Source organism: Porites lutea, chromosome 10 (genome assembly GCF_958299795.1).
Source record: "Porites lutea chromosome 10, jaPorLute2.1, whole genome shotgun sequence".
Classification (NCBI taxonomy): domain Eukaryota; kingdom Metazoa; phylum Cnidaria; class Anthozoa; order Scleractinia; family Poritidae; genus Porites; species Porites lutea.
The window spans coordinates 421,400-432,394 of NC_133210.1; the positions used below are offsets into that span (position 1 = coordinate 421,400).

Sequence of the window (10,995 nt, forward strand, 5' to 3'; positions counted from 1 at the left end):
GTAACCAATCAAGACGGGGAATAAATGAATTTGTCGAATTTTCTGCTCTACCATTGTCATCTACGTGGGTTATGAAGCCATATTGCTTCATTTGAACAATCGAGTAACTTTCTATTGGAAATTGGCATGAGCTTACTGTTCACATGTTAAAAATGTATAGATGCTTTTCACTGTGACGTCATCCAATTGCAAAGTCAAAATAGCGAGGTTTTTCCGAATTCTTCTGTACACTAGGTGGAAGATAACCAAACAGAAAATCTTTGTACAAGTTTCCATTGCCGTAGCATGTTTTATTTCGAAAATACAGCAATTTGAACGAGTTTTCACAGTGCGTGACACCAAAAGAGGAATGCTGTCTCGTTGAAAAAAAGTCTACCCTCTTGATTTTCAGCAGTATGACCTCTTCAAGTATTAGAGGATATGTTTATGAGTACGTATGTTAGTTCTCGAGAGAAAAGAAAGAGCTTTTATAGAAAAAGTGAACTCCAGATGTTTTTGTTGATTTCCGGCGGCATATTGGTGCACAAAAACGGTTGCACCAATATGGCGTCTCCATACAAAGCTCTACAAAGGTGCGTGAAACGTTTCGGCAAAAAACTCAGAAACTGTGGGCCACAAAGACCTGAGACTTGGACAAGTTGTTTATATATTAATTGTTTATAACATTTCATTTTCTTGGCTTCTTCCACTGGACGGTTTCCAATTCAATTTTTTGTTGCGTGACAGTGAAAACGATCTGTTGTAAAGAGGGCACGTATATTGTCCTCTCATCCACGACTCTTCATTCTCTTCATTCATTCATTCGAAATAACGTCTCAGTCATTAAGAAAAAGAGATGAACATATTTTGAGTTTGTTTGATTTTTTGGTTCTGTTTTGTAGTAAAACTAAATCCTTGCGAAAGTAATCCATGCTTGAACGGAGGCAGCTGTTCGCCAGGTGTTATTCACCATTACGACTACATTTGCAAGTGTAAAGAACATTTTATGGGAAAAAACTGCGAGAGTAAGTGTCACTTTTATTAACTATACATCAACATCAATGAATGTTTTACAACCTGGAGTAGCTAAACAATTAAGCGATCAGACATCCAGGTAATTACCAATCGGGTGGATTGGGACTTACAAGTCGTCTAAACATTTTTCAACTAAAAGGCGTTATACTCACAACGTCCGAAACTTCTGTCAACTATTCTTTGCTTGCACAGTCATAATAATAATAATAATAATAATAATAATTTTATTTATATAGCGCTAAAATCCAATAATTGTCCAAAGCGCTACCTAATTACAAAAAAGAATATTAAAAAAAAAAAAATTATAAATTATAAAATATCTACAATATACAATATAATTCAAATATAGCCTAAGTTATCTACTATATAAATCAAAAACATCTTAAAACAAAAGGAATCTCATAACCTATATGCTAACTTAAATAAAAAGGTTTAAGGGATTGCTTAAAAGTTGCCACTGAAGCACATTTCCTAATCTCTAGAGGTAAATCGTTCCACAATTTAGGTCCTGCAATAGAGAAAGCTCTGTCTCCATATGTCTTCAATCTGCTTCTTGGAACCACTAAATATTCTTTACATGAAGAACGCAATGACCTAGAGTATGTTTTAAAATTCAAAAGGTCAGAAATATAAGAAGGTGCAAGGCCATGAAGGGCCTTGTATACCAATAAAAGGACTTTAAAAGTTAGTTTTTACAGTCATATAAAACACCTGACGCTTGTGATAATCCTGAAATGTAAATTTATTGTTTCCCAGCTAATAAAATAGACCGAGAGGCTACTGATTACTGTAAAATGCTTGAAAAATATTATCCTCTTCTTGACTTTAGGTGCAGTGACTGCTTGTATGGTAAACCCATGTTTAAATGGCGGCAAATGCACTGATAACGGTGCGCATGACAAATACACTTGCAGATGCACAGATGGATACTCAGGAAAACAGTGCCAAGGTAAAAAATTAAAAAAATGTTAACAAAATATAACTGAACAGATAAATAAACAACTAGAATGTACACTCAAGTGATGAGACAAGGTGCAGGCGAAAAACATTATTTACCACATTTCCAGGTTAATTGATCTCAACGCGGTCAATAAAGTACAGTTCAGTCTTTCACGATTTTAGAATCAGCTAAAAGCCACTAAGTGTCATTAATTTATTGCATCAGTCAATCAAACAATATGGCAATCAAGCTTTATTTAAAGAGAATTAAATGTAATAAGGAAAGCCACTGATAAACTTTTGGCCCTCGACTAACTAATCGAAAAAAAATTAATCACGTATATAGAGTAATACTTAAAGTAATATAGTATATACATTAATTATTAAATAATATAAGATAAAACAGACAATAAAACTATTAACTTGGATAAGTATAGGTGCATGAGGCTAGTAACTACATAAATAGGAATAAAAAGACTAAAAAGCACATGATTTACGGATGCTACAAGTACTTGTCTTAAAAATAACGAAACTTCTGTAGAATCTTTATTCAAAAAAATGACATCGATTGAGCCAGAAGTTCTAAACTTAACATGCACGTTATTTGAGAGTTTGCTTGGAGTAACAGTAAAAGAATGGACTGACTCCCTTTCCCTCACCTTGTGCGATGTAATAAAACTAAGGGGCGCTCTCCGAGTTCTTCTGCTGTAATGCTCACTGTTAAGCCTTAGCCTATGTATGTGCACATTATACTGGATAACTTTCTGTGCTGAAACTGACGAAAAGCTCGATCCAGTGTAGTGTAAATAAATAAAATAAAGTGTCTTTATTGTTCAAAAGATAAAATTACATATCTTATGTTACATTTAAATATAATAATGTTAATGGGCTAAAGTATGTCTCTAAGGGACGGACCATTAGAAAACTTATGGGGAAGGGGAGGGCAAGTACAAAAAAAATATTCGTGCAAGGGAAAATTAAATGAAAAAAAATTCTTGCACGCCAATTAATCCTAAAAAATATTCATGCCATGGCCTAAAATAAATTCATACAAGGAATTTGATAACGAAGAAAAATTCCTGCGGCTCGAAAATTCCCCTCCCCCTCATAACTTTTCTAATGGTCCGTCCCTAAATAAGACTCTACACGTAATAGATTATCGAGGCGCTGCATCGCCTTGTTACAGAATTTCGCGCCGAATCACCGTTTTTATGTGTGAACAAAAGCCCTATCCTCTGTTCCGTCCCCACGATCGTATTTACGCCCTGCAAACAAAATCTGGTCAAAAAGGAATGTGGATAGTGAGCCATGAACTGCATGTTTCCATACTGACAAATAGACGTTTACAGCGCTGGTCTGTGAACGGGACCCTTCAGTGTACAAGCTTACAAGCTTATGCGGACTCGTGTCAGCATTACACCCTTTGTTACTTACAAGCAGTTATGAGTGCCTTATTTTTTAGAACACGTTGCTGAAAAATCACTTACGTGATATGTGAGTCAGGCATCAAAAATTTAAATATAATTGCCTCTGCTCGAGCACAATTTCTGCTACACATTTCCTATTAGAAATGAAATTATAAGGGACTGAAATTACTCCTAAAAAGAATTTTGTTTTGGTCGTATGATCAATGTGAAACATATTAAAGAAAGAGACTTGGCCTCAGTAAGATTACGCAACGAGATCCGTCAATAATCCTGACCAAAACTCCTGACCTGGTTAGCGATATGTTGAAGTACTGACTGATCATTTTAATTCTGATCATTTTCCGGTTAGTTTTAATATTAAGCTTTTATCTGGTCGCCCTCGTAAGTCTGTCTCAAGGAAAAATTACAACTTTAAAATGGCAGACTTTTATCACTGCACTGAATGAATTATTGAAGTATATTCCATGGAATTGAGCTTTCTTGGAAGAGGATGTGTACATCTGTACTGAAAGAGTCAATGACTTATTACTAGCTGCTGCTGATATGTGCATTCCAACCTTTATTGTGAAAAAGAAAACTAATCCTCGATGGATTACAAAGGAAATTCTCAATAAGATCAAAAAGAAAAAAAGGTTATGGAGAAAACTAAAGGCTCATCCATCAGAAATCCTTAGCCGAAGGTTTAAAGAGTTACGAAGATCCGTCAAGCAGTTAGTAAGATCTGAGTATAAGATATCTAGAGCATCTGTCGAGTTAACTGAAGGTAAACCCAAAGCGATTTTGGAGCTACCACTCAATTAAGTCGAAATCAAAACAGCTTGCTGATGCAAACACCTACAACAGAAGATCTGCGATAAAACCTCATGAGCAAGCTACCTTATTTAATATTCACTTTCATTCAGTTTTTTGTAAACAGAGTACTGGGGTACCGGCTCCAATACAAACTGACTTACAAGATCCAAGTTTTGAGGTAGTTACCAATCATGTGACATGTGACACTAGGGAAGTTCAAAAGCTACTTAGCTGTCTTAATGCTAATAAGTCTTGTGGAGTTGATAAAGATACCTGCTCGTTTACTTGAAGAGGCTGCTGACACATCTGCAGTTCCTCTGAGTATGCTCTTCAATTTATCGTTCAAACAGGGACGTCTACCTAAATTATGGAAATCAGCTAATATTACACCCATTTATAAGGATGATGATCGAGAGCCAGTAGAAAATTATAGAGGCATTTCACTCTTAACTATCTCTGGGAAATGCCAGGAGAGAATTGGGCACAATGCTATTTATGATCAAGTTATTAGATTCATACATTATGCTCATCACGGGTTCCTTACTGGTCGTTCCTGCACTACTCAACTACTCTTAGTACATCATGATTGGTTCAAAGTCTTGGACAAGAAAGGTCATGTATAGACTTTTCAAAGGCTTTTGACTTTGTCTGTCATAATATTCTATTAACCAAACTTTACAAATATGGTGTCCATGGAGACTTGCTAAATTGGTGTAGAGATTATTTAACAGAACGTCAACAGCGTGTTATAGTGAAAGGAGAGGCTTCCGACTGGTTAACCGTAACCTCTGGGTTCCCACAAGGTTCTTTGTTGGGACCATTATTCTTCATAGTCTACATCAACGGATTACCGGCGGTAATTAGGAAGGACAGTTCAATTGCTTTGCATGCTGATGACAGTAAAATGTATAGGGTTATTAGTACTCAAGAAGATCTGTCTACTTTTCAAAGTGACATAGATAAAATTTCAGATTGGTGTAAGATGAATAAGATGAGAATTAATACCAAGAAATGTAAGATCATGCCAATAACCAGGAAAAAGTCACCCTTAGTTGGGGATTATAATATTGAAGGTCAACCTTTGGAAAGTGTTAATGTGTTACTGTATAAAGATTTAGGATTATTTACTGCTAGTAATCTTTCATGGAACCAACACGTAGATAAAATAATTGCTAAGGCTAATAGGGTTTTAGGGTTGGTTAAGAGGACTTGTAGGGACTTAAAGGATATTGATACCATGAACACACTTTATTGTAGTCTTGTGAGACCTTTATTAGAATATTCATGCGAAACTTGGAACCCTCGTACTAAACGTAACATTGATAAATTGGAGGCTGTTCAGCGAAGAGCTACCAGATGGATCACTAGGTCTGATGATGATTATGATTCTGTACTATCTAAGCTAAAATTGGTGTCATTATCTAATAGGAGGTTCACTAGAGATGTTATATTTTTTTTAATGTAATTAATGGACATTAGGATATTGACATTTCAAATAAGCTCATATTTTGTAAGGACAGAAATACAGGTTATAACTTGAGGGAAAATGGCACACAGGACCTTGTTCCAAATTTTAGTAGAACTGATGGTTTTAAATATAGTTCTTTTTTAACCGTATTGTAAATGAATGGAATGGTTTACCCAATCATATTAGACAATCAAATAGTATTGCAACTTTAAAAAAAAATTGTTTTAAGCTTTATTAAGGATAGCTAGAACATTTATATTTCTATTTGTATATATTTTTCTCATATTTTAATTAGTGGGGGCATCCCTAGTATGGCGCATTGGCGCTTTTGGTTGTCTCCTTCTCCACAACTTATAGTAGTGTTAGCTTATTTCACTTCATTACTTGCTTGTAATGTAGTGGAGTGAATCTGTAGTAAATAAATAAATAAATAAATAAATAAATAATAATATTTTGGACTTCAATTCACGAAAAAGGAAGTCTAGGACAATATTAGAGGATAGGTGGTCCAACGCAGTCTTTCCGTAGACAGCGAAAATTTTGGACAACATTATGGTTGGGGTATTCCAAGATACCGGTAGACTTCCTGTAATGAACGGGGTGAGTTAAATCTTATTTTCCTCTCAGTAAGACTGTTCTACCTTGTTTGACTCTATGGACACTATATCTAGTCCTTTTGTCCTGACTTAAAAGAAAAAACTGCGTTATTTTAAACTGAAATCTCTGTGTAATCCTTATATCGGGTAAAATCTTCTAAGTTGCTTTTCCCTTCTCTTTTCTCTTGTTTTTTCTTCAACAGTATCCCGTTTTTATGAGATTGGATGCTTTGCTTACAAGAACAAGGTTATAAATGAATTAAAACCACAAGGGTCAGAAAGTCAGAGCAATGAGACCGCTGTTTTAAAGTGTGCTAAGCTTGCCCAAGACAAAAATTATCATTTTTTTGCTGTGGAACACCGTGGAAGATGTTACTCCGGCCCATATGCTGGTCGCCGGTACTTTAAATATGGTTCCATATTATATTGCAAGAAAGGAAACAAGAGAGGCTTTTTCGTTTAGACGTTTAGTAAGTTCGTATTGATAATTTGTGAATTGGACCTTAAACTGCGCCTCTTTAGAATAACTGATAACGTGTCTTTTCGTCAAGTCAGGGCAAGTAACTTTATTTAAACTAGGTAAAAACATCAGGTATATAACTAATATAAAATTCTAAGCTATTCTTATAATATATATATAACCTATGATCTAACCTACATAATGATATGAGAATAAACAGAATATAAAACAGATGTACATATAATATTAAATAAATAATAAATAGTATAAACTAAGTCAGCCTGCTTTCCATGGATGCCGAGTATATATTATTTGAATAATTCCTTGCAGCCAGGTTTAAAAATGTGTATGGCTTCTGCTTGCCGAAGAGTCGAAGGCAAACCGTTCTATACGACCGCCCCGCTATAACGAAAATCATTTTTAAGATAATTGGTGCTGGGGAGAGGGACATACGACGCTGTAAGGACCGACACAGGGCGATAGTTTCACGCGCCCTCATCCTTTTTGAACACAGGTGTCAAATTGCCGTACTCCCATTAGTCTGGCCAACTTGGCCAAGACCGATTGGCAGTGAAAAAGTTAATCAAGTGTGTAATCTCCTCGGCCATGATTGGTGCTGTGAGCCTCAAAAGACGCGGTGAAATGCCGTCAGCGCCAACCTCCTTTCGTGGATTTAAATTATCTAGAATCTCTTTCACATAACTGGAGCTTACTGGTTCAAAGGTGAATGGGTGTTTCAACACCTGTCTTGACGCAATCCCGAGAACGCTCGGGTGATCACTAAAATTCTCCACGCTGCCGCGGCGGGTTTCAAGTACAGCAACCGACGCGAAGTAGTTGTTGAACACCTCCACCACTTCACTGCGGTCCGTCGGAAGTTTGCCGTCCTCTACTAATGTTACACTTTTCTTTAAGGAGAGGGACAAGTTAGGGAGTAATGGCTTCCTATTTTTTTTCAGAACTCCCCAGGGTGTTTCGCATTAGATGTTGCATTACTACAAATTAAGGTCCTTGATACCCTTTCTCTACACGATTAAAAAAACATGTATTCCTGCGCAAGTAAATGAGATTCCTGTGCAAAAAGTTTAATTTCATCCCTACTATACTACTTCAATACAAGAGTATTGGATAAAATTTTCATATAAATTTACTTTTTCAATATATGCTTTTAAAATTAGACCAGTTTGTCAGTTATATTTATATTATATTGATAGGAGTGTAGGGCTCAGAGCAATTTATTACGGCGTTCTTTTTTAGTTGCAAATTGTGGCAAAATATGTAACAAAACACTCAATTTATAGAAATTTTTGTTAAAACGTGGATTATTATTGCCGTTTGTTCTTCAGATCCTGATCCCTTGTATGAACAACTCAGATGTTACAAAGCCAATAGAGGTAGAAACAAAGCTCTCCGTTTGACGATCTTAAGAATTCCAAATCAGCCGGGAGATAGCGGCAGAAAATCAGCAATAAATCAGTGTGCCAGGGTAGCATTCGCCAAGGGCTTTACCTACTTTGGCTTGATGATGAATAAAAACAAGAAGATTACATTTTGTGTGTCAGACCGGAAAAAAGCAGCGAAAAATTATAACAAATTCGGTTCTTCAGAAAAATGCGAGAAGGGAATTGGTTTGAACGGCGCGAACATGGTATACAAGCTGAAAGGTAAAGTAAAGGTACTTCTTGTCTTCTAAAATTTAGAGTAAAAAATATCTGCAATTCCTGGATCAGAAATTTCCTTTCTTCTGAACACGTTCTACCAAACGCACGTGGTTTGATATGCAGTTGGTAATCACCGAAAGATAGCGCTTGCAGGGCGGTACCTATTGCCTGTTAGTTTCGTTAAATGTTTTATTTAATAATTCCTATTTTGTCGAGTCGTCAACTTTCTTAAATGCTGGGTGTTTTCGTCGGTCAAAAGTTATAATTTCATATTTACCTGGCACGTCCCAAGGACAGGGATATATGGATGAGACAACATCAGCCTGCGGCTACGGATATCGAGGCTTTGCGGTGTAAGATAGAGAATACAGGTAATTGCTCAGCTACGGTTATCAGGTTTTTTGTCTCTCACTTGTCAAAGATTTGTTGCAAGAAATGTTGGACACGCAGGCACAGTAGACGGAAGATTTAAGTTGCGTGGCGATAAAATATCGTTTAAAAGTGCTCAAAGTCTCTGGTCATCAAAAAGTTCTAGTTATGGGGTCCAGTAAACTTTTCCTTGCAGTAAAACTAACAACATTAGAATATTAAATATTTTTTGTGGTTTTACGTACGTCTAATAAAAAGACGTCTAGGATGCAGGATATTGCCGACATGTCGTCTCCTGGAATCTTTCCACCAGAGTTAGCTTTATTTCCTTCTGATATCCTGAAACAAATGAAGACAAGTTCAAAAATCTGCATCTGGTTTCCATTCTCTGATCAACGTTTTTAGGCATCTCTAACCAAAATTCTCTGAGACTTACAGCTGCTGTGGTTTTCAGAAGATAAAACATGTAAAAGTTGTGTAAATATTCCACGCAAAAACCTACCATCTTCAACCTTTGATATCTCCATCACAAACTATCCAAATTTTCTGCAAAAAGTCCCTATCGGAACACAATTTTCGGTTGTGCAGGTTTCATTGTGCGATAATGTCATTATTGCAACACATTTTCTTACAGACCAAAACTGTAACAAAAATTAGTATTGGCAAAATGAGCGTTTACGATATGCTAAGCATAACTGGCAGAGTTATTCTTTTTTTGAGAGGATCATTATTAGAGTTGTAGCTTGTTTGGTGTCAAAGACTAATTATTTTGAAGTTTTATCCATGCTTCTGTCTATATATATTTATATTTCCTGGGGGAGAAATGAGAATGTCGCCGTTTTCCGCTGTCACATGCAACAGAAAGGGGTTGAGGAATCTGCAGATACGAGAAGGCAGACAACCGTCCGATGAAAAAAGTCATCCTTTGGACCTTTCTGTTGTCTGTGCTAAGAGTTTCTGTTGCAGTGATGACAGCTGGAAAAAGTCAATATTTCGTGAAATCCTAGTAATGTTTGTTAAAATGACCGCTACTGCCAACTTTTTGTCGTGATCAGAAAAAAAAAACATGAGAGCTATTGAGAATTGTGTTTGTGTTTAGCCGTAACTGTCATCATTCTTTTTGCCAGTAATTTTTCACCGTTCCGTATGAAGCTGTGACGCAATAATGACGTCATCAGACACTTCTCCTGCACACCTACATACCTGCAGAACTGTAAATTAAGTCCTCCGTAAACTGGTTCGTGTTTCATCCTTAAAATGAATTGCGATATAAGCTTATTTTTTTACTGCTTTTAACAGCGACTATCACCATTATAAAGAGATGTGATTGTAAAAATCACGTCCGCAATTTTTCGCCATTGATAAAAGTTCTTTCTAAATGAACTTGTTGAGACAAGCCTTGCATCACTTATTGAAATCTAATGAAGGTCACTAATTCAAATCTCTCTCGTACTTTTTTTAATCAGGATAGACGATGAACCCTATCAGATGGCTTATTTCTGATGACTGAACCGATCGGACTGTTTCAATGAAAAAAATATTGAAGAGGAAAATAATGACTACTGAATTAAGACGCAATTAAAGATTTCAAATAAAATACTTAATAACTTACAGTAATTATTTCTAATATCTTCTATTCACTGTACTTGAATATAGCAACGTAATTCAAACGAACTGGATGCTACAATATAATGGGGGAAACTTGCCAAACGTACTCCTTACTTAGTAATCACCGGCGTTAAAAGATCATTTGATATCGTAATGGAAAGTTTGTAAGTTTTAATTTCCACATCCAGGAGAGCATGACCAAGGGCTGTTTCCACTCATTGCAGTGAGAGATTTCTATTAAATTAAATGAATATGAGCAGCATTTTTTGATGTTTTCTTTTAATCCTTTGCTTGCAGAATACGGAAAACCCAGCGCTAAATTAACGTTACTTTTACCCAACATAGCTTGATTCCTTAACTAACCAGGTCTGTCTATAGACTGTCATTAAGAAAAAATGAATTCAACTCTAACTGAAAAGCTTTACTTGGAACAAGACACAATACATGCAATATTCGAGTTTTTTTAATGATCGTGATAGAACGTTTTGACCGAAGTGGTCAATTCTAGGCCAGGGTCAAACGTTGAACTTCACATGGGACGAACTTAATGCTAATGAGCGAAAACAATAGATTACGTTCATCAGCATTAGGATTGTCACATGCAAAACGTTCAACGTTTAACCCTTGTCTCATTGTATCGCTTTTATTTTTTTGTTGAGTT

General features: G+C 36.0%; 1 protein-coding gene across 1 annotated transcript; it reads left to right on the forward strand.

Annotated features, from left to right (window-relative positions):
• The first annotated feature begins 395 nt into the window (after positions 1 to 395).
• On the forward strand, positions 396 to 10,339 carry LOC140950823 (uncharacterized). Its single transcript, XM_073400045.1, has 5 exons — positions 396 to 438; positions 882 to 1,004; positions 1,844 to 1,963; positions 8,043 to 8,360; positions 10,193 to 10,339. The coding sequence occupies exons 1-5, from the start codon at positions 396 to 398 to the stop codon at positions 10,195 to 10,197; spliced, it is 609 nt and encodes a 202-aa protein (XP_073256146.1). The 3' UTR covers positions 10,198 to 10,339.
• The last annotated feature ends 656 nt before the right edge of the window (positions 10,340 to 10,995 follow it).